At 37.1% G+C, this 25190-nt stretch overlaps 1 protein-coding gene across 5 annotated transcripts in view; it reads right to left on the bottom strand.

Annotated features, from left to right (window-relative positions):
- Window positions 1–7313: 7313 nt before the first annotated feature.
- The window catches only part of APC (APC regulator of WNT signaling pathway), an 88065-nt gene continuing 70188 nt past the window's right edge, over window positions 7314–25190 (bottom strand). For 3 of the 5 annotated variants that reach the window (XM_068667860.1, XM_068667861.1, XM_068667862.1), the window contains exons 9-16: window positions 24213–24335; window positions 21301–21679; window positions 19949–20044; window positions 18942–19081; window positions 17895–17972; window positions 16539–16655; window positions 15283–15497; window positions 7314–14777 (exon numbers count right to left, since the gene is read on the bottom strand). In XM_068667860.1, coding sequence (XP_068523961.1) covers window positions 8210–14777; window positions 15283–15497; window positions 16539–16655; window positions 17895–17972; window positions 18942–19081; window positions 19949–20044; window positions 21301–21679; window positions 24213–24335 — 7716 coding nt within the window. In that variant the 3' untranslated portion in view covers window positions 7314–8209. The remainder of the gene's footprint in view (window positions 14778–15282; window positions 15498–16538; window positions 16656–17894; window positions 17973–18941; window positions 19082–19948; window positions 20045–21300; window positions 21680–24212; window positions 24336–25190) is intronic. The other 2 variants (XM_068667863.1, XM_068667864.1) reach the window with 2 other exon arrangements.

The raw sequence follows: 25190 nt of genomic DNA, 5'->3' as shown, positions 1-25190 counted from the left end.
AGAATTAACATTCTTAACATTCTTAACATTCTGTTAAGAATGTCTGGGGAAGAAGAATAGTATCATTGCCCCTGCCCCAATAAAATAAAATGAAATAAAATCAAGGGCCCTATAAAATCATGAAATAGAAGTTCAAATTGGTTTTACTAGGGAGTAGTACACTTCACTTGTGATAAATCCAAGTGCCCCGAACAGAAGTGGCACACCAAGCGCAGATAAATGGTTTGAGCTGCATCAGTACTGCTGTGTTTCACTGAAAGGGTCATGTACAGATGTCAGTTCATTCAGACCAAGCTTAAGTGTTCAGTTTTGTCTAACCCAGTGTTACACTGCATAGTCAGTCATGCTAGGCATGCCTCTATAATAGGTGGACTAGTGAAGTCATTCAGGAGGTGTGTTTTCAGCTAGATGGGTGCAAGAGATCTGTAGTGGACTGCAGATAAAAATGTGGAACAAAAAGGGGATGCAGAGAGGTATTAATTGGTCCAGTGGACATGGAAAGGAAGGGGGCAAGCTAAGAAGGATTTTCTCCGAAATCTTTATAAACTAGGATTCAAAAAATATATTTTAAACTTAACTATGGGGTCTGGAAAAAAAGTGTTCAAAATGGAAATGTACTTCATGCTTGAGACTGAAGTACAGAGAGGTGTAAACCTGGTCTGTCGAACAGAGACCTTTCATCAGCATAGAGGGAGAAGAATGCCGTCCTTAATTCAGACCTGTAAAACTAGTATTACTTACCATGAAATTTCAGTTTTCAGAGTGAGCCATTTCATTCTTGGTGTACTCCACTTTGCAGTATGTATACTGCTTCCCCAAAAGGAGTGATTATTTTCAATACAGAGTCTACTTAGCATTTTCTGGAGGTGTTCTTCCTCATGCCTGTCCTGCAGAGACAGCAGCTACACAACTATCTTTATTAATCAGCAGAACCCTTGGTTCTGTTCATCTTGATGCTAGAAGCCCATAATCAATAGTGTGTATATCCTTAAGATGAAAGAAAAACATCCCCAAGATTTCTAAGGCCACAGTAGATGAATATGCTTCATCTGTTTAAGTGCTGCACAAGAGCAGCTGACAATCAGAGTTGCTTTGAAATAGTCCCCGACTTGTACTCTGTTCAGAGCTAAAAGTCTTGGATTACTTCACCTAGACCCATCCCTTGACCTACATGGGGTAAATAACAACACAGAGCAGAGTCCATATACAGTATTTTACAGAGGTACTGAGGAGTCTGTCAGGCACTACATTCCCAATCGATTGTATCCAAACCTTGTTTAGCTGGCAACAGTGGAACTGACAAAACTGAAATAGAGAAATGTGGATTTCTGCAGATCTCTCATTCCTTAGTAATTGCAAGGACTATGTCTCTAACTTACAGATCTTGGTTTTACACCCAGTCGTTCTCTGGCCTTGTTCTTGCCCTGTAGAACAGCTGACAGCTGTGTAAAGTCACAGCTGTGTAAACTCAGTTTTTCAGATAAAAAGGAACCATCAATCATCCGGATGTACGTGACACAATAACATAGTATTTGCACTGAACTCATAGCTTCCACTTAAGCTAGAGTATTTCTGTTGGTAAGACTTCCAAATAACCTAAAAAAGTGTCAAATAACCCATCGTTTTCATTCAACTGCTCAATTATAGTAGGAACAGAAAGATGCCAACCCCCTTTCATCATGCAATGGGATTAAAAAAGAGGCTTGTAGCCATCAGTTTTTCATCTACCTGCCTGCTCTTCCATATTACACATCTGCCATCACAGACCTTAGTAACAACCTAGGTAAGATGCACAAAGCCTGAATTCTCTTGATTGTATACCCAAGATGTCTTTCCCCCTCACCCCAAGCAGCATGTTATATTGCACAGAGAATGGTTAGCAGGGACCGAATTAGGCATAAGCTACCTTTATTCTTATTAAATGTAGCTCACTCAAAATCCTGTAATTTTCACCATCCCTACTGACTATTTGAATTGCTAGCAAGGAATTTTATCTTTCTGTGTATGAATCAAGACCTTGAAATGTATTTTTCTTTAGACACTTGAAAAATAAGGGACCAGCTAGTCAGTCCTGAAATTAGACCTTTATTTTTATTTTTACTTATTTAAATGCTTCTAACTATGTCAAAGTCTAGGATGGATAGAAGAGTGCAAGCCAAGCATACGTCTTTAACTACATGTTTGTGTATGTATTGGCAATCAACTCATCTAAGTCCCTTAATGGCCTCCAATCAGGAACAAAATGCATTAGTTAAGAAAAGGCTGGAATTAAACGAGTCTGCCATGCTTAAAAGTCATGATGAAATAAGCTTCCTTGTGAACTTACTGTAAATATCAGAGATTATGGAATTACATGGTGTCAGAACTAGATTTTGTGTAATTCATTTTAAAATGAGATATGGAAGAGAACAGAATTATACTGGTGACCTGTGTATCCTCCTCAGCTTTTTTCTACTTGGTGTTTATCTGAAACGTGGCTACTACCAAAATGAAACCACGTGGTTTCTCAGACCATTAGTTCTGATATGCTTTACCATTGCATAAGTGTCTCAACAGCTACTTTCTTTTTAAATGAAGTCATATTTCTAGTACAGCAAACAGACGGCTAACTTTTAGAAATAAATAACCAAGAAAAGAGTTCCACTCTGACAAGGTGCAATCAGGAGGAAATTTTATATAACACTGCAAGTAATAAGTTATGCATAGCAAGACTAAATTCAGAATTAGTATACTGTGAAGCAAAATACATTAGAATAGTTGAAGAAAGAATTACAGAGTTAGGATTAAAAACAGTAACGCATCTCAGGCAGAAGCAAGCAACAAAACTGAAGGAAAGAATTGTGGGCTGAGCTTGTTAAAGAGAAACAACATTCATAGGTGGGAAAACGTATCTGTTCTCAGAGGATGACAACTTACTTACTTGCAGAGAACTAGCACAAGCTTTATGCATCTTAAATCCCACTAGGAAGTAGGGCACATGAGATACTCAATTTGTATGTATCTCTTGAGCTTACGACTCTGGACGGTAGCACGTTTCAGTGAGTGAACAAGCTCCCCCTATACCTTCATGAATTCCTAATTGCAATTTCATGTCCACTCAAGAAAAGAATACTTTCACCACCATCAAAATTAGAAGAATCTCAAATATTGGTAGTGGCAGAAACTACTATTGATTTGTAAACCAGTAGCTACGAGGAAATTTCACAAGGAGTAGATTACTTGCAAAACTATGCTAAGGAGACATTATCCAGTCTTAGGAGTAAATAAAGAACACGTCTGGAAAACTGAAAATTGACAGCAGAAAACCTAGTTATTAAATACATACTTGATAATCATCTGGGCATCACAAATTCATTGACACCTACGTTACTGTTGTGAACTCTTAAGCTCTTCAGCACCACACCAAATTCCCTTGCACTTCCAATATGTAACCAAATACAACACATAACCATCTACCTTACCATTCAGACTAAAAACTCAACCTTAACTACATTAACATTCTCTAAGATACGCTTACAGGTACAATCTGTTATTCTGCATATAGTAATCTATGAAGCAGGAATGCCATTTCTATATGTGACTGGAAAATAAAGAACTGGGGACATCTCTTCTGGTTATTCTTAAAAGTGCAAAGGAGATGGCTGTGGTAGCAGAGAGTGAACACGTTTGGGTGATATGGTATTAAGGAAGTCCTCAGAGCTTTAAGCGCATGGAGGAAGTCATGCTGCACATTAACTGACACTTCACTTTTGATTCACAGCTTCATCCAAACCACACATCTCGCAGAGAACAAAGCTGTCAGACAGGTGGATGAGACCTTGCAAGGCATTGCAGTATTGTTAAGTTATGTTTAGGTGGAAGTCTAGGTAGGATTGTTAGCGACATTCAGGTTGTACTTACTATTTAATGGGAGGTCTGAGAAGACTTTTGGGAGGTATCTAGTAACAAAAGACTGCAAGAGCTTGTCTACCTAAACATTTTCCAGATCATGCCTACAAGTAGTACTGTCTTCATCAGGGAAGGGATATGTCCTCTCACCCTTCAAGCCTCTTCCAGAAATCAACTAATTGCAGTAAATTAATTTTGAAGGATTTAACGCATTTGACATTGCAAATTTAAGAATTGTTGCATACAACTTCACATATGGTAGAAAAATTCATTTCTTTTTTGAGATTTTGAAGAAGAACGATTTATTTTCTAGAAACACAGACTAATGCAATACTTCTTGTTAGTTGTTAGAATTTCCAGGATGATGGACTTACCTGGAACACAATATATGTAAATGCAGAGTGCTCAAGGCCATTAGGCAGAAGTTTAGAGTGAACAAGTTAGGGGTCCAAAACTTCAGTTTGCTTTTGCTGTCTCAAAAAGGGTGAAGAACAGTTCTGGAACTTGCCATATTGGCTTAAAAGTGCAAGTAATGGCTCGATCCAACCACTTCCCACCAGCACTAGCTGCTTTTCTCTTCTGCTGGCTTAGGCAGCACTTACCTGACCCTGCACGGAGCAAATTCAGCATACTAAAGCAGCACAAATCCTACTACTCCCCTCATCCAGCTCTACCAAATATGAGCTGAACTGGTCCACTAAAGGGTCAGATGAGTGCTGCTGCTCGCAGTCTCAAGTTTGAAGCAAAGTCCTGCTTCAAACAATATTCCAGTCTTGCCAGGAAATCCTGGCAAGGCTGCTGACTTTCAATTTTCAATCTGGCAACTCTGACAAGGAGTTTTAAGAATTATCTTTAAAGTTTCAAGGATAAATATTCTGATGGAGAACCGCACATGAAAAATAAAAGTAGATTAGTTCCCTTTTAAAGTCTGCAACATTTAGTCAGAAGAGCTTTCACAGAAATTTAGCAATAACCTTAACTGTGGCACACTGCAAGGAGCTAGATGAACACAGGTATTAAATAGTAAAAATATGCAGGGAGGTCATGTTTCCACAGCTCACATAAAGAGAACAAAACTCTGTTTAGTAAACTAATGCAAAGACAACTGCAGATCTGCGTACAAATCACAAAAGTTTTACCAAAATCTGTAGAAAGGCAGGCAGTGTATCCCCAAAGAACAGGAAAAGGAGCCTTGGCTTTCTTAGCTCCTTACTTTCCCTTGTTTTGCCTCAGCATAAGTAAGGTCTGTTGCCTGCTGCAGCAACTTCGTTTAAGTAAAACTAAGGAATAAATCTTTGGCAGCACAAACCAAATCTGGCAACCATTAATCTAGACATCACTAAGAAAATCCAAGATCGAATATACTTATTATAACTATTTCCCATTTTCCTGTTTTTATATTTCTGGAATCTGTGTTTATAGTTAAGCTTAGAATCCAACTTTGTATCCTAATCACTAACATGAATCAAACATCCTGGATGTCCTTAAATATTCTAAAAGGCTCTTAACAGCTATTAAGCATTTTAGATAAAGAATCGGAGACACGCACGTCTGGCACGGATTTCAAAGGATCACCTAAGCCCATCTCTGCACGCAGGCAATATGAAATATACTAAAGTCCATCCCTATGAGATGTTTCCTAAACCTCTTCTTAGAACTTCTATAATGGAAATTTAACAACTCCCATGGGAAGCATATTTCAGTGTTTCACTACCGTTATAGTTGGAAAGTTTATCTCATCTGTCTTTGCTACAAATATAGGCTTGTTTATGAGGGTATTAAGAGAAACTTCCCAATTATAATGATCATGAAGTACCTCCAAGACTATCTAAAGAAGCCACTACAATTTTCACAGACATTCTGGTGTTTGATATGCATATCATTATTTATAGTTTTCACCTCATGTTCTTCTGATTACCTCAGTTATAAAGCTGAAATCGGAATTTCTATATAGGGATTGAGTTTACCTTTAAATTCTTAGATCAAGAGGATGTAAAGCTGGTGCTAACTGACTATCCTGGATTACATGGTATATCTTCCTATTAGTAGTTAAAAGCCCAGCACAAAGGAGTATTACATAGTTTATGGTCTTCCATTTTAAACACAAGGATGGAGTTCTGCATTCTACTCCAACAGCAAATCCTAACTTCAAACAAACCACATAATCTTTGTCTCTACTTCCTCTTTAAAGAACAGTAATACTAATATTAAAAGTCTCATGAAGATACTATATGCAAAATATTATATAATAATACTAATAGGAGAAGCACTGTTTGTTAACAGATTCACCTGGTGGTGTAGAAATATAGTATGTCTTTAAGCAGATTTGTCAAGAGGCAAAGAACAAAATATCTTAATAAGATGCCACTTATTCCAGAAAGGTACTTTTGGTATTGGCTTTAAATTTAATCAGAATTGACTGCTGTCTGCTGATGGTATCTCAACTCTGTTCATACACAATGCAAATCTTATGACGAATTTTAGACAAAACTGGTTCATTTCAATATCAGATTTAAGTACAAAGCCACAGATATGATGTACTCTGCAACAGTGTTAAAGCTACCATAAAGGTAAACTTCTCTATTCTGGGGCTTCCTGATATTAGGGCATCTTGAATCCTGAATATGAACTATTTAGAATGCTAACTTTAGAATAGTCCAGCTGAGATACAACAAAACTGACATACCATTTCATGGTTTGTTCAGTCATGCACAGAATGGTTAATGTTTTTTTTATCTTGTGTTTCTACTTTAAACCAATTCTTATCTAAATTCCAACTATATATATATATATATTTAAAGCACAAATCTGTCTTTTCAGCATTGTTCTAGCACAAACCATATTTGCATCAAAAAGGCTTGAGGCAGCAAATGTCCTGGTTTGTGTTCAAAATTGTTTTTCCCCTACAATAGCAAATTTCTTGTCACGGGATTCTTGCTTTGTTTCCCTTTATAATTTTTTCTAAAAAACCAAACAAACAAACAAAAATGCATGAAGATTTCAAATAGAATTAAAATTTCATCTTATAGTCACTATTTCACATTCTACATTATATCCCCAATTTTTTAAAAAAATTGCTTTATAAATATTATTCTTATACATACAATATTATTTCAGGCTCGCAGTGATGAAAACAATTATCCTGTTTGGCTTCTGGAAATACCCTGCCTTTAGCCTTGTTATGCACCTGAGATGGGTGAAACTGTCTCAACTATAATTATATTACAGAAGACCTAGGGCCTGATCCTGCAGCTGTTAAGCATCCTACAACAGCTATTTGTCAGTGATAAAGAAGGACAAATACTGGAGGTACAAGGTCTTGCTGGATCAGGCCATAAATGTAAGTGCATTATACAACATATTATAAGGTGACATCTCAAAATAAAGTACTGTATTTTTATGTAATGCAGAAGTAACACACACAATTTACATATAGTAATAATTTATTCTGAAATGTTCATTTTAGTCTCTGTTGAAACATCCCCTTATTCTCATTAATAAAAGAGCAGCCATCTCACCTCAAATACCAGAATATACAACAAGTTACAGCATAGCAAAAAAATTCTACCTACTTTAAGATAAAATCTAGATCAGGTAAAATAATTTTGTTCAAGGTTTTACAGTTACACAGTTTTCTTTTTTTTTCTTTTTTAATTTTTATTTTTTTTCAGAGCACAAAGGAAGTGTAAATTGTTACACCATAACTATCTATGCACGTTATGTGACCACAGAAATGTTATCATTACTTCAGAAAATAACCATCAGTTCCATTCATGCAGAAAAGCAGGCTGGGAATGCTTGTTCAGCAGAAACCATATTACTGTGAATTTCACAGCCACATGATTAATTATTGGTTTAGATGGACTCACAAGTACTAAAACTGAGTATACTTTTTTGCATAAATAATACCAATTCTTCCCTGATGTAGTTTAGTCAGTCTGCAATCTAGAAATGATTGGTAAAGCAGTACACTGTATCATTTCTACCTGCAATGTTCCATAATTTCAAGACAAGCAATATTTAAAGATTATGGGATGGGAAGCTAATTAAATACATGTTAAACATACTGTACAAATATACTTGCATTAGCAATTTTATTTCAAACTGTCAATCAGATATTCCTCCAAAATATTACCAGTGAAGACAAAGTATACTATCAAATATGGCTTCCAGAACAAGGACTCTCTAACAAGAATCAAACCTATTTACAAAAAATAAAAACAACAAAAAAAAGCAATCCCCATTTTTCTTAAGTTTCATTCGAAACAAAAGTTCTAAGTAGCTGCTATATGTAATACATCAGTTTTATTTTTTGATGTATTTAAACAGAAGTCACCAGGTAAGAGCCAGAGTGGCGCTTCGGACTCTGAGTTCCACTGGAGTCTGTGTTTTCAGATTTCGAGTCACGTTTCTTTGTGCTGTTGTTTACCGGTGTCGGTATCTGCGATGGCCGAGCAGAACTATTGTCCACACTACTCTTCCTGCGGCTCGGATTGTAGTTGAAAGGAGTAACTCTTGCGGCTACAGCACCGATGGGGGAGCTGTGTTTGCTTGAACTACTGGAACTGAATGGTGTACGCTCGCTCACAGTACTCTCATTATTTTCTGGTGCAGGAGCAGGATTAGTCTGCAGAGGTTTTGTTTCAGTGCCTTTCTTGTCTGGACTGTCTATCTGAAAGAAAGAGTTCAGACGGTTTTCTAAACCAATGGTACGAACAGGAACACTTCCATTCCCTGGATTTTGTTTTTCTTGAATCTCTTTAGAATCTTTGCCATTCACACCCCCTTTCTCTGAAACACTGTCAATAACAGGGGGAGTATTTCCAGTTGGGGACCTTCCAGATCGAGGATTGTTAATTGGGCAGTCCTCAATCCTCACCCACACATCCTCTGTCTTAGAGACAGCTGGTGCCATCTGATAGATCAGGGTTTTGGAATCAGAGCTATTTGTGGCACCCGAGGAAGAATGCTGAGGATCATTCATTATCTGGGGAATTTCATTTTCTTTTATTTTTCTCCAAGTACCTTTTGCTGGTGCTTGGCTTTCTTTATTTTGCTTGTGTCCAGACACAGAACTTCCATGCTGCTTCTCATCTTCACTTTTTGCCTTCTCACTGGATTCTGAAGAAGCTGACAGAATTGAGGAAGAACTTCCAGTTCTTCGCCAAGTGCTTACACGAGGAAGTGATGAGGAATGCTTACTGTGTTCACGTTTCCATGTTCCTGATCTATTGACTGGCAACCTAGATGGACTTTCAGAGTGAGAACGAGCTATATCATGACGTTTTGCTGGTCTCCCATCATATTCTACAGAAGGGCTCAGATTAGGGGGTAATTTTCGCCAACCGCTAGTCTGGGCAGTTGAATGAGAGGACAAAGACATATCAGGAAGAGAAGGACTTAGAACTGGGGTCTGCAGCTGGGACCTTGTGGGAGAGTCTGGCCTGGAAGGAGACAGAGATTCAAACGAAGCAGACTCTTCCAATTTCCGTCTTAGAGTTGGACTTGGAGCTTCTTTAATAAAAGTTGACTGGCGAACAAGGACAGGTCTCTCAGATCTGTCAGATTCACTTCCGCTAGATTTTGTGGACGACATTCTGGATAGGTCAGTCTTTTTGTTTGATCCGCCACTGCTGAGAATTTGGTTTAATCCTTTTGAAGCAGACTCACTTCTTGGGATGCTACTGCTACTCTTCGGTAAGGCAGTTTGCTTTGTAAGGTTTTGTTGGCTCATCTGCCTTCCTGGTGACGTGTATGACATTCTGCCTGAACTTGAAGATTTAGTTGAAGCTGTGCTAGGAGATGATGTCCTTGGCAACTGAGACAGTTTGTTTGGAGGACTTATACCATTTCTTCCTGGTGAAATCGAGTTTCGTCCTGGAGATTGCAGAGGCCGACTTAATGGCTGCTGTTGAGGTCTAGAAGGAGTGGAGTCTCTAGATCCTGATCTAGAAGGTCCTTTACTTGATCCACCCTGGTTCAACCCCGAAAGTTGCCTAGTTACAGGAGCTGGCTCAGGTTTTCCTGATGACTTGACACCTCTTGGAGAGCTAGCTGAACTTTGGCCTTCACTGGGACTCTTGGAATTTGCGTTTTTGAGTGGGGCACCTTTTTTGGAAACAGGACTAGTACTTGAAGAACTATTTCGAACTCCTGGAATATGAATCATTGTCCTACCACGTGAAATTGAAGGCACGCTTGTTTGTTGGGGTTGCTTTAACTGGCTTGAAACTTCTGAATTGGAGCGAGCTTTTCCTGTAATCATACTTTTATACACTTTTTTCCCTCCTTTGATTCCCTTATTTTCAGCTTCTGCTTTTTTAGACTCCAGTGTACTTTTCTCTCCTGGCTTAAGAATTCGTGGACCTTTATTACTAGTAAAAGGTTTTTCTTCTTGGTCTGGAGTAAGATGAAATGGTGACCCAAGGGAAATACCAGATTTTAATGAAAGGATAGAATCAGAGTCTGATGAAGCTTGCCTAGACAGTGATGCAGCAGCTGCAGCTTGATGCAAACTACTAACTATAGAGTTCGCACCTTCTTGTATTGCTTTCCAGTCAAAGTTCTCTGAATCAGGTGAGAAACCATGTTCTGAATCTGGCCTCTGTATCTCTCTCAAATCCAGTGTCAAATCTTCTGCCAATATACCACCCATATTTCTGGAATTATTTTTTTCACTTTCGCTCTTTATCCTTGATGTTTTTTTCTTTTTAGGCATGGCAGAACTAATGCATTCCTGCAAAAGGTCATCTTCGGAGTCAATACTAAGAGAACTCAGAGAGCTGTTTCTAGAGAAACATACAGGTGTATCTTCAACATGAAATGATTTGGGTGCATAACCAGAAGTCTGTGGTCTGTTTGGCTCCATCTGTGAATCAGGAGCCTCAGTTCGCTTTGCAGGTTCTCCTTCTTTGTTGTTGTTGTTTTCTTGATCAATATCACTAAGGGAACTAAGAGATGAATTGCGAGAAAAACAAACAGGTGTGTTTTCGATAGCAAAATTCTGCATTTTCTCATCTGTAGCTGCCCCTCTGTCTGGAATATCTTTAGTTGACTGACAGAAGCTTTTAGGCTGGCTTCTGCTTGTTGGGTGTTTTTGACAAACTTGTGTCCTGTTGGTTGATTGCTGATTTGAAGCCTGTTCTGCGTTAGCGCAGTCTTTAGCTTCTATTTCCTTTGCTTCTTTTCCTTTTCTTAATTCTGCCTTTTCCCTTGAAAGGTCAACATCATCATCATCGAAGTCTAAAGAACTTAGGGAATCATTCCTTGAAAAACAATACGGAGTTCCCTCAATAGGCGTGTAATGATGAGGTGAATCAAATGCAAAGCTTCCTCTTACACGCTCTTCATTATTTGGAAGTTTGTCATTAAAATCTCTCGCATTATTTTTAACGTTCTGTTTCTTTGGGTCTCTGTTCTCTGAATAGCTTCTTTCATTATTAATATTGCTTTTAGGCTCTGTGTTTTTTCTTACACGTGCTCTGTATTCGTTGTTTTGGGGAACAGGCTTTACAGGTGATGTTGGCTTCTTCTTTTCACCTTCTGATTGGTTTTTGTTACTTAAAGATGCAGATGCTTGTTGAATTTGATCCATTATTTTCTTCACTCTAAAAGGTTTGTGACTTTTTCCTTTTGGCATAGCTGAGTTAATGCACTCAGCCAGAATATCACCCTCTTCTGTTTTGTCATCGTCCAGTCCGGGGGCAGTCACAGTTATGCTTTTTGCTCTCTGAGAGTCATCTGTACTCCTACCTTCCGTAGGAATGGTGTCTCTCTTTTCAAATTCCCCTGACTCTGCCCCTGTACCCACACTGTCTACGTTAGCCAACTCATTTGGTGGTGATTCTATTGTAAGATCACTTAAAGATGTAGCTGTTGAAAAATTTATTGGTGTTCCCTCAACGCAATACACCCGCGGCATATCATCACCTGGTGTAAAACTAACGTGCTTTTGGGATTGCATTCTGCTCTGTGAAGGCATAAGCTTGTAAACTGGTAGCTGGCTGGGCTTTCTGGCTACAGGAGGAGGTATTTTTGGAGCAGATGCTTGAGAAGGCTTTTTGGCTTTGCGTGAAGACTTTGTTGGCATTGCAGAAATAATACATTCTTCCAGTATTTCAATATCATCATCATCAGAATCATCCAGAATGTCTTTTTCTGCTTCAGAAGGCTTCTCTGCTTTCTTCTCTTGGTTATCCTTTGTATCATCTGACTCTTCAGGTTCTGCTTCATTTCCATGTTCGTTTTCATGTACGGGAGGCATTATTCTCAACTCTACATCTTTCTGTATAAATGGCTCATCAAGACTCAGAGCACTCAGGCTAGAAGAGCAAGAAAACCCATCTGGTGTACTTTCTGTGGCAAAATGTAATAGTGTATCAGCATCTGGCAGTACCTGAACTCTCTGCACAGCTGCATTTACAGCTGCCTGTCTAGGACCAGGCTCTCTCTTTTCTGCACTAGGTACTTTACCTTTAGCTACATCTCTTTTTACTGGAACGCCTTGAGAAGGAGGTGGAGTTTTACTTCTGCTTGGAGGCATTGTTTGTCCTGGGCTGTCTGGAAGATCACTCGGACTTATAATGCCACTTACCATTCCACTGCAAGGCTCACTTTGAACCGAACTGGCAATCGAACGGCTTTCAAAACTATCCAGGGAACTTACAGAAGTACACCTGCTGAACATCAGAGGAGTTTCCTGCACATAGTGTTCTGGTGGGCTTTTGGGGGTTTGTGCACCACTCTTTGAGGGAGATTTGGCACCTGAAGAAAACTCAACAGCTTTATGTCTAGAGGAATCGGAAGGAGATAAGCTAGAAGTTGGAAGTCTACTGGATTTTGTTCTGATATGTTGTGATGTTGATGTGATTTCACTTACTGAGGCTTCTGCAGATAGAGCCCCACTGTTTTCCTTCAGTTCTGCTATCTGTAGTGTATTATTAGCATCTGCCACACGTGTGGATTGATCACGTCCTATTTCATCTTCAGCTGATGACAAAGATGACAGAGAGCTACACCTTGAAAAACATATTGGTGTATCTTCCACACAGTAAGTTTGTATGGTTTCCTGATTAATAGACGGAGTCTTACAGGAGGCAGTCTTTTGAGCATGACCTCCTCTGCTCTGTGCAGAACTTGGGTGGAGCTGATTCTGTCTCTTTGAAACAGCTGAGGGGGCTGATGCATTCCCAGTGCTTGAGGAAATACGGTCAGTTTTAGTGCTTTGCACTGAAGAAGTCTTTGAAAAAGTAAAAGATGGCTTCTGAGAAGAGGGAGGAACTTCTGTTGAGTATTTTAGGCTATAATCAATGGGCTGATCGACATGATGTTCCTCTTCATTGTACTTTATACTGTAATTGGTTGGTCTGTCTTCTTCTTCATGTTGTTCCTCCTCGGAGTAACGCTCACTGTAGTTGGTTGGCTTATCATCATCGTAATCATCAACCTGGCACAGGGACTGGTTTACTTTCTGATTCATTCCAAGAGTTGAGCCTACTCTGTTCTGATCTGAACCATTGGATGCTCTTGATCTAAACGAAGAAACGCAATCTTGCTGTCCAAAAGGTGACTGATATTTCATATGTTTATCATCTCCACTCTCAGTGTACACTGGGTAGGCTGCACTTTGGCTCCTTGACTGCCTTTGTTCATTCTGTTTTATTTCATCATCTATTATATGCTTAGGCCTTGCCCATCTTTCATTCTGAGAGGGGCTCTGCCTTCCAGAATTTAGCTGTTCGTCCGAATACTTAAGACTATAGTTAATAGGAGTGTCTAGCTCTCCATCATTGTCATCCATGTGATTTGCACTGTGTATCTTATGTGCCAAGTCAGCTGGATATTGACCATAACTACAAAACTTGCTTTCATCATCTTCAGAGTAAGATTCAATGGAAGGCTTCATTTGGCCTCTTTTACCATAGCCATCACTGCTGCTTACGCTATTTAAACTATCATTTGAAGCTCTCTTGTATTCCATTTTGGCGTAAGGCACAGGACATGTCCTGCTTGAATTCTCAGGTTTAGGGAAGTATGTACTTGAGTGAGTAAGGGCACTGGCTGCTCTCCTTGGGGCGTTTCTGTCTTCTGTCAAACAGTGCATTTCAGAAGTGGAACTAGAACTTCTGTCTTCTTGTGGAACATGCATGCTTGTAACTTCTTCCATAACTTTGGCAATTTGAGCTGCAGCAGTAGAAATTTGCATTCCTATTCTCTTAGAGGAGTTCCCAGTGTTCTCTGTAGCCGGATGATAGGTATTTAAACCTACTGCTCGATCTCTATCAAGACTTCTGTCTTTCTCAGACCGACAATTTTCTATGTTTCCTCTACTGGAAGAAGAGGAGCCAGGCAATACTGTAGTATTTAAATATGGTGAAAGTACAGTCATATTACCAGTATTAAAACTCTCTGATCTGCATATTGCATCATCATGACGACTAGAATCCAAAACATACTCACTGTATATGTTCTGCTTATGTCTCTGCTTATTACGGTGAGATGCTTTTGGGCTTAAATTATCAATATTGTCAAAAGTCTCTGATAAATGCTGAGCATCTAATTCTGCTTCCAGTGCCTTTTGTTTTCTAACATGAAGAGATGGTAAGCTTGATCCTGGAGACATAATATTAGCATCCTTATACTTTGCTGGCCTGTTTGCCATGAGGTTTCTTAGAGCTGCAGCGCTGCCCATTGCTATCATCTTGTGTTTTGAGTGGATGAGATTTTTGAGCATGCTGACTGCTCCCATGTCCCACAGTGCCTCCTGATCCTTTGCATTTCTTGCAGAAAGATTCCACAGGGTCCCACATGCATTACTGACTATTGTCAAACTGTGTGACTTCAAGTGTTGTAACAAGGTTTGTAAGCAGCTGTTCTCTCGTAAGATTTGCCTGGTGTTAAGTAATTGAAAACAAAAAATCAGTAAGTTGCATTTCAGATGAATCAGAAATAAAACAAAAACCTACTATGCTACAGGTGAGATTAGTCCTTCGAAATGATGAGTATGAATTATGTAGTGCAAATTTGTCTTATTTTTCCTCTATTCATATGGAATCCATCCAAATCCAACTGATCAAATACTAATACAAATATGAATCACTTGTTCCCACCCTACACTCCCTTTATTAAATATTTTTCCATTCCAGGTGGTTTCCTGTACAGCTTAGCAATTTTCTCTTTCCTGGAAAAGTTTCTAGTACTGTTCATTATTTACAAGCAACAGATTTGATATTATTGCATATTCCTGTTATCTGAGTGGAATATGTGCCTTACCATATTCATTACAAATTATTGTATTTGATTACTGTTCTTAATGAATGCATTCCATTAAGATTCAACATACAAACATGCTTTTGGTACCACTATACTGTAAATTGTCAGAAAATGTATACATACCTGTGGTCCTCATTAGTAGCAATTAAGCTAGAAACATTTCTTAATATTCCTCCTCCACTTTCTATGATGGCTAGAGTGTTTGTTTGGCTCCGGTATGTGAGTGTGCCAACTAGAAATGCAAGAGCACCATCAACAGCACATATATCAGCTTTGTTCTCAGTACAATGTGCTGACAAATTCCATAAGGCACTCAAAACGCTTTTTAGGGTTGATTCCTAGGAAAATAAAATGATAGAATTAGAAAAGATTCCAACTGTTGAACACAAGCCCTCAGAAATACTTAAGTTAGCTTCAAGGACTCTGTCAAAGATCTGTCTTTCCAGTTTCCACTGATGAGAAGTGGAACCAAGAATAAACGGAAATAGTAATTCCTATTGAACCTGCACAGTCTGAAAATACAGCCCAGAGATAAAAACTGCCTTGCTGATTCTAACCTACATTTGCAAAGAAAAAATTCGTTGATCATGGGGTATTTTTTCCCAGTTAACTGCAGAATTTTATTTTTGCTTGGATGAAATCTCAAGTGTTGTATGTTAAACACCCAAGATTTTGTTTTCTGTTTTCCTACGCGTGCCTCTCTATTTCTCTAGTTTTCCTCACAAACACTCATAATTTGTGATTTAATGATGTTCCAATTTCTGATTTCTGAGCTGGTAAGCTAGAGACATATAGCACTGCACACACCAATAATTTTCTTTGCTTCTCTCTTACCATCAGCTATGGATTTGCTATTGCTTGCCAGAAAATTCTGGAATTATGAACCGCAATATTTGTTAGCTGCCATAATGGTAAAAATGGTTTGAAGATTAGCTGGCAGAGGACTCTGGGATGGAATATAATTCCGTATGATTACAGGAATTATACCAAGAATATATCCAGAAAATGGCAGAAGTGGAAGTTACCTATTCACTAAATCAGAAGAGGTTGCACTGAATTGCAAAATTATAAAAAGTGCCTATTAGAACAGTGCAGCTCATGAAACTGAAGAGCAAAAGCTGTCAACTCTCATCAATAAAATTATATACCATTAATTCTGAGTTGACATTGATATGTTGTGATCTGCTGCCCCATTAACTCAAAGCAATTCTATTCAACAATTTCAATTGCTTTGAGTTAGGTAACTTTAATTCAGCAGTTACCTAAAACACCCCAAGTATTTGATCTACGATTTCTATCAAGATGGACCATATTTTTATTTTGTATAGAATAAACAGAACATTTCAAAAATTTATCTTTTAGTTATTTATACATTATACCTTCTTAACTTCTAAAGCACATTCCATCAATGCTTTCACACTCCCAACTTCTCGTAGTGTCTTTTTACTGTTTACATCTGCTCGCCAGGACAAGTTCCTCAACACACTTGCAATGACCTGCAAACCATGAAAGAAAAATATTATACATAGATGCATATTAACAGGTGTATCTTATATATGTATGTATAAGCAAGCATGTATAACAGTCTCATTTGTGCCAGGAGAGGTTTAGATTGAACATAAGGAAGAATTTCTTCATAGAGAGGGCAGACAGGGCTGCCCAGAAAATGGTGGACTTCCCATCCCTGGAGGTATTTAAGGTATGTGTGGAGGTGGCACTAAGGGACGCTTTAGTGATGGGACCCGGTAAGTCAGGTTGATGGTTGGACTTGATGATCGTAAAGGTCTCTTCCAACCTAGATGATTCTGTGATTACATAAGAAATACATATCTTATTGCTTACAACATTAAATAAAAATAATATTTAGTAATTTTAAACAAGTTCCCCAACCAATGAAGAACAGTTGTGCGTTCTCAGCTCTGAGGATCACCCTACACACTTCATAAATACTGTTTATTTTCAAGATATTTTCCTCTACAGCGCAGGATGAATAGGAAGAGACACTCGCGTCACACCAAACACTTTGCTCATGCTTTGGCAGTTTCTCCGGGAGGTGCTGCTGTGGAGAGCAGGTATGTACGTACTAAAAGTACAACCTTGGCAAGTCAGATGCAGATTTTTTTTTTGAAGAAGAGCTTCCTCTACTACGGTCCCCCTGTTATTAACTTTCTGTTACTGTAGAGGAGCCACAATAGTGTGTTAACCCTCAGTCCACTAGCACTATCATAAGTAAGCTGAATTAGAGAATCTAGGATCACTTTAACTTTTCTTGAAAATTGGATTTCCACCAACAGATGAGGGTCATAAAGGGAGTTTTACAGCCCATGTATTTTGTGTGTTTTGGTGAGAAAACAGTATGATCCACAGCTTACCATTTTTACTACAAGAAAGTTGTACTTCATGGTTCACAGAATTAATGTGGGTACTAACTTTGCATCAAAGTTAATGCAGGTAAGACAAGAAAAGAGCAACAATTAAAAAGTCAGGCAAGGATAAATGCAGCACATTTCAAAGACACACTAATTAAAAAAAATAGAGAAGGCAGCACCCTAGAAACTTAATGCAAAGACGGAATTCAAGTATAAAAAACTGATGTCAAGTGCAAATCAGGAGAAGGAAAGTAAATATTAAGAAAGGAGAGCAGAAATACAGTATTTTCACATAATGCAATAAAATTGAAGCAAAGCAAAATAATGGAAACAGCCAAGAAATATTTCACTTAGTAAAGACATTACCTGCTGTAAGTCTTCACTTTCAGACTTCAGTTGGGCTACAAGAGCTCTCATGCAGCCCTTCATAGAACACAATGTAGCCTGATAAAAATCAAAAGAAAATAGGAAAGAAATAGTTCTAAATGACAGATTATGTGGCTTGCTTGTGCTCAATACTTTGATATTTTGATCTGATCATTTGTGAAGTTCAAAAAAGGCTTTGGAATACATGTTTCCAACAATAAATGTTTGGTCCACAACTACTAAAAATTTAAGCCTAACGCAGTTTCTATACTGGGAAATCCCAAAGTGGTAGAATTATGCTAAATTTTACTTAATTTTTTTTTTCCAACAGGTCTAAGACCAGATCTGGAAAAGTACTAGTTGAGAAGCCTTCTTTAACATATGCTAGGTAACATACTACACAACTACCTGTAAGCTGGCAATGTGTTTTTCCCTGCTGTCTATAGAGTCTCACGATTACGCTTTTAATTTCAAACATACAAAATACTAAAAAAGATGAATATTTAAAACTAAAATGAACTAATTCTTCTAATTCTTTGAAGTAGTGCCTGTGATGAGCTAGATATTCAATAAATGTTTAAGAGTGAGCTCCAGCTTGGAGAGGTTTGCAAAATCTTTTTGGACAATAATAGTATTATTAAGTGACTATTTAACAAAATTTGGCTCAATTAACAGGTTTAGTTCAAGATCCTCAGAAAAATCAGTCACTGTCTGTTACTGTTGGTCCATAATCATTACGTGTTATACATTACTGAAAGATCATATGTATTGCTTATAAAAAAAATAAAGTCAATTAGTAAAATCCTTACTTTCAGTGACAGATTAAAAATTACTTGATTTAATGTGACAGTTGATACTGTAATGGTATATTATAACATTCATGTCTGTGGTACTCTCAGTAAGGAACAGGATGAAATGGCATTTTCTTTTTCTCTCCTGAGCTCAAATTCAATATCCTATCCTCAAGATTTCATCACCTGTCTGAGTATTACAATGCAAACATAGCTTTCAACTGAAATTATAATATGTTTGAAATTCTATTCTTACCTTGTTTGCCACATCCCCAAAAGTCAAGTTTGTCAGAGCCATTCCAGCATACCTCCTTAATGTAACACTATAGTGGTCATTTGTAAGTCCATACATTTCACAATCCACTTGCAGCAGTTCAGCAATGGCCTGCAAACCTCCTTTAAAAACAAATTAATAATAATAAAAATAATAATAAAAAATAGTAACAAATTTCAATCCTTATACCAAGAATACAGCTTGTATATATACCAATGAACAAATTGCATTTATATGCATGGAACAAAGCTCAAGCACCTAAAAAAACTGAAGGCTCTGAAAGTAAAATAAGCCATTACATAATGACTGTGGATCTCAAATTCTATGCTTAGCACTGGCTGAAAGGTTGCGCTACATCATACTGAGATTTTGGAAGAAATTGAGTGAAGTGGGAAGAGAAACATTTATGCAAAAGTAAGGAAAACTCTCATATTTTATCTCCACCCAGACAAAATCATGACCGATGAAATCATACCAGTTACATAAAAGGCTAGTAATTCTGACAAGTATTGATTTATTAATTTTTATTACTGAATATTATTTTCTCAGGAAAATGTACTTAGAATATTTTTACACAGAAGCAGCAAAGAAAACCTGCCTGCACAGAACTGACTGAGTACGGACAAAAAAGTTCAGGCTGCTAAACAGGAGCCTACTCATGACACAAAAAAAACTCTGGAAAGCAGCCTTCACTCCAAGCTTCTGAAAATCACAAATACTTCTATGATTATATACTCTTCCAAAATTCAGTGTTCATGCCAAATAAAAGAGTAACTTGTATAATAACCTGTCCACAGGCAAAGGATACAGTTAATTTAAACTGCTTTAATCACTTAGAGATCAACGTCTGACACAAATGAACTGAAAATCTGTTTAATCCAGTGGTGAAACAATGCCACATATCCATCACATATCCATATACAAATATGGAATGTCAGCATTTCCAGCAAGTGTTTCAAAGGAAGTCAGAGGAATATATTTGGTCTTACCGAGCTCATTCATTGCATGCCTATGTTCTTCATCAAATGAAAGTTTCATCAAAACGCACACAGCAGGACAGATCTGATGATCAACTGGAGCAGGCACTGATCCAGAAATAGGTAACAATTAGTATTTCACAGGTATATAGCTTTGTATAAAGATTTTCAAAGAGAAACTAAATTTAAGATAAATCAATTGCAATTTTTGTTCAGGGTTTTTATCTTCCTATTAATCCAAGAATAGACAATTACTTCAGAATATTACTACTGTATCTGTATACACAGATGCCTGAATAAATCTACATAAAACCAAGATGACATATAAGTACTAGAAATATACTTGATGCTGAAAAAGAAACTAAGGAGAATCATTAATGTATATATTAAATTAGAAATATAACTTCTGGTACCAATTATCTTACTACTCTTGAAAAATAAAAATCTCTGTGAAAGAAATCATTAAGGTTAAATATTATAGTGGCATTAAATAACACAACACCTAAAGTGAAGCTGTTTCATTGGGTGTTAAGTCATTAGGAATGTTTAATTAAGCCCCTTTGTTTCATAGTTTTAAAATTCATAATTTTGTCAGCTAGATACTGGCTAATGCATAAATTGTATTGATACATGTTGTTCAGAGCCCAACTTCTGTGAAATGGTTGTGGCAGAAAACTCCAAAATCTATGATGCAGCCCGCTGATTTCAGTAGTACTTCCTACAACCTGTATTTACAAAATGCCATCAATTCAGAAAAGCAGCTGAATTATGCAGATTGTATCTTTTTTGTAACTGCTCCGTAAGAAAATTCCTATTTCATTTACATAGCTACGTCTCTGGTATTTTAATATTGAAATATGTCTCGTACCACATTATAAATAGTAGCCATTATATTGGCTAGATTGAGATTACTTAATTTGCGCTCTGTACCTGTCTCCTAAATTAAGTGTGAATCTCGCAAATACATCTGAATGAAGAACAATTTGGGATTACTTATTTATTTAGATATCCTTCATTATTCATCAAAATGTAAAACAGGAATGAGTATAAATTTACCTTTAATTTACAGATCATATGCATAAAACACTAGAGTTTTCATCTAGAAAGCATACAGAAGCCTTATGATTTGAAGGAACAGGTTTATAAATAGGGCATCATATTTGTAATAGGTACTACTTCCTAACACTACCTTAAACTTAAAAAGTGTATTTGTACATACACCCACATGCATTTATTTGCAGATACCCATATATATACATATATGTTTAAAGGAAATCTTACATATATTCAACATGATTTCAGATTATATTGTATTTTTTGTTAATTCACTGTTTTTCAAAATTTACACAGCTTGAAGAACCTACTTGGGTTTTTGTCTTGGTCCATGCCTTGTTCATGTGCTTCCTGCCATTCCCAACATGTTTCACAGTAAGCACGAATCTGCTCCAAAAGATGGAGCACGCGGATTTCCCGTCTGCCTCGCTTATCATCAGGCTGGGAGTGAATGATGTTATGTAGTGCTGCGCTGGCTCTGGCACGGGCCTCTTTGCTACCACGAGAGTTCCCTAACAAGACAGAGTCTTTATCGTTGCCATGTAAAAGCTGGATGAGGAGAGGAAGACATCCAGACTGGCGCATGGCTATGCAGCTGTCTTGGGAGCTAGACATTGCTAGCAATGTTCTTGACATGTCATCTTTATCATGAGTACCAAGCATTGACAACAATGAGTACACCATTTCCACCTGCAGGTCAAATGATTTTAAAAAATACAGTTACATTTTAAAACTGCATATAAAAATAAATTATAATGAAATCTGAATGGTACACATGAACAAAAAAAAACCAAACAAACAATTGATTTAATGCTGCAAGAATTTTAACTATTATCACTACTTCACCATTTATAACCTTAATAAATCTCATTTAGTGATTAAATAGCTAGAATAAGTGGGTGGTAACTGTAAGCAGTTCTATTAATCTATAAGTCAAATGGTGAAGACTTCTAACTTTCCACTGTACAAAAAGATTAAGGAAACATAGTAATGAAAATATTTTAGTTTGAGACAGTTAAAATATATTTAAAATTAATTATATCTCAAAAAATCATGTATGAATTGCATTTTCATTTATGGATGCTCTTCAGTGAGAAATTATTTTCCAAATGGCATTAAATACAATTATTTGAGGCAGGATAAGAGTGATTACACGAACTTTTAATTTACATTGTACTAAAACAATGCTGCATCTACATAAAATTTTCATGTAATATTTTCAAATTAACTAACCATTTTTTGTCACAATGAGTGACTTGCATACAGACCAGATTACTTACAGCAAATGCAAAGCTGAAGAGTTAGAAGAACTCTTTACGGGGACAAAACCAGAAAAGAAAACAAATGCTCTTTTATAACATATCATGTAACTACCGAGCATTTGTAAAACTAAATAAAGTCATATAAACCTAGCATTACACATTTAACTTGGAGCAACAAAAATTCACAGCAAAAAACAGCAATTCTTGAGGGATCCCAATACACTATTTGGCTTGTCTACCCAACCTGTTTTCTTCACTAGTAGCCTTATAATGAGAAGTGCATTCGGTCCTTGCAGTCAACTATTAGTAGAATAATATCATGTAAAAGGTGATTTAGATACTATCTGAAACTCCTGAACTCTATCCAAACTCCTAAAGCCAAGATAAACAGCAACATTCAAAATGACAGCACAACATAAAGAAACTACCAAAAGGAACTGTGAAATAGCAGAGGGAGTTTATTTAAAATATGCTAAGAAATAGCACTTGGGACTGCTAAACAAAGTTTTCTACTACTAATTAGATTTTTGCACTAGTTACTAGATCAGCAAATGCTTTTATTCGGTTTCTTCACAAACAATTCTGAAGGTAAGTACAAATACCTAGTTAGATAAAAATTGAATGGCAGTGAGTAGACTAAGCAGAGAGTCTGGTAACATATATTTCCCTAAATGCCATAGGACTGCTGGAGCAAGGAAATCTTAAAATTTACAAAACTATGATTCCATGCAAAATCCACTGAAATAGTCCTGTAGCCAGTTTTATGACAGTCTAGCATCCCGGTTTGGAGATTCTTGGTCTGGGAAAATTCATATGTAGTATTAAAACAAACTGCTTGGATTCGTAAAAGAGAGTGAATTTAATCTGCTTTATGTGTGCTTTTTGACAGATGTTTCAAGTTGCAGTTTTTATTCCACAGTTACTGTGATTTGGAAGGCAAAGTTTCTGTCACAGACTAAAGCTGAAGCCACCAAAATCTGGCCTAGAAGTTGTGGCAAACACAGTATAGGAAAAACTAAAGTATACTTCCCTCTGTCTGTATACACACACTGCAGAGACATCTCTTTCTGTATCTGTAAATGCATAACTGTACGTAGAACCCCTACAAATTTCCTCTCTGCTCATGCATTACTACTAAACTTTTCTTACCCACAGCAGAGTAAGTTCAGCCTATTTCTTTGCCTGTATCCTTCCACACTCAGCATCCTTCCCTGCATTCAGGGCTATCCTCATCTGTAACTCTAGAAATTCTATGATTTCCAATGAAAAATTTTTAAACAAACTACCTGATACCACATTCATTTGCTACATGCATACAGTGCACGGCAGAAAATCTGTTATAACAACCTATTTAAAGTCCAAAGTAGTTAATACTATGCCAATCTAATAATAGCCCCTGCTTCCCAGAAGACTGGGCTTAGCACCCCATCTATACTACTGCTGATTCCAGAGGCAATGTGAATTCCAGTGGTTCATGAACTTAATTGTGTGTTACAGATTTACACATTATTTCCTCTCTTTTTATGCTGTACACACACTTTTGAGTGCACTCTATCGTAAACAGGCATTACTGTGAAGAGCTTACATTATTTTTTTAAAGTTCTGGTCTAGTTAATGTCTTAGCAATCACATCTATTTTGAGAATTGGTCTCTGTAGAAGTGTTTCAAGAACTGTTTTTAAAAGGGTTAGTTTTCATCTTGGAGTATAAATCAACATCACAAAGTTTTAGAATACTGCAGTAATTTCTAGCAATTGTTTTTTCCTTACTGTAGTAACTATTAACTGGTCATCAATAAGTTCAGAACAGGAGGGTTTCTGTGGATGTATTTTAAAAGGGGAAAAATACTGTTAAGTTTTATCTCCATAAAACTACTATAGGTGGATAGATTATTCAACTAATATTAGTACTACTGGCAGAAACAATGAGATTATTGTATTAGTAAAATGTAGCATTAGCGACCTGTGGTTTGTAATCTTCGGTTACCTTGGTACCCAGATGACTTGTCAGTCTGCGAGGAACAGAATAGTTATTACTAGAGCTCATAACACTGGCTGTCTCATGGTCCATTCGAGCAGCAGAACCCTACAAATTTAAACAACAATTCAGTATAACATGAAGTCTAACTGAAAAAACAACTACTGTCTAATTCAATTTCAGCACTGGATCATGAAATCATATTTATAGTGGTGAACTGTCAATGTATTTTGGGTAAGTTAGGTCCTCCCTGCCCTTACACTACTTAGATGTCTCTGTTAGGTGGGGTTTATTAACCACTTCTCCCAAAATTCAGTCTCAATGGAGTTCTGTTTTCAATGGAATTCTTTTATATTTCCTATTTTCATCGAGAAAAGGGAGAACTGGACTGTGCAGCAAGCTGAATTATGATTTTTACGGAGAGAAAAAAGCAGCTTTTACTTTTATGTCAGATTACATACTGCCTAATGATATGCATACATCTTCAGAACGCGATCAGATAAGCAAGAACTGACAAGTTAAGAGATTCATCTGGACAAGGAGTAACCATACTTGAATTTGTCCACATCGAAAGCAAATTACAAATGGATGAATCAGTTTTATTTTTAACGAAACACTGTAAAACAATGCTGACACTATTTGCTGCAATTTTCTTAGAAATTATTGTGAATGTCCCTACCTATTGTAGCAGGAACTACTATTAGGATATTTGCTGTCTTTCAATCTATTTGGTGTATTTTTCCTTTTCCTTTTTCCTTTTCCACCTTTGCTATCCACTTTTTTTTTTTTTGTCTTTGCTGATCATTTTCTCTGCTTACTGTCTGTGAAGTTTCCTTTACTATGTCCCTCCGTCCCCATTCAGTTTAGGAACTTAAAAACACATTTGAATAGCAAACACTTTAAGAGAACATTGTTCTATTTATTTCATTTCTGTACTGGTGAACTTCATCTTGCAAATGAGAT

The sequence above is a fragment of the Anas acuta genome, chromosome Z (genome assembly GCF_963932015.1).
Source record: "Anas acuta chromosome Z, bAnaAcu1.1, whole genome shotgun sequence".
In the NCBI taxonomy this organism is placed as follows: Eukaryota; Metazoa; Chordata; class Aves; order Anseriformes; family Anatidae; genus Anas; species Anas acuta.
The sequence above is the reverse complement of the archived record's forward strand: the minus strand, read 5'-3'. Positions and strand labels throughout refer to the sequence as shown.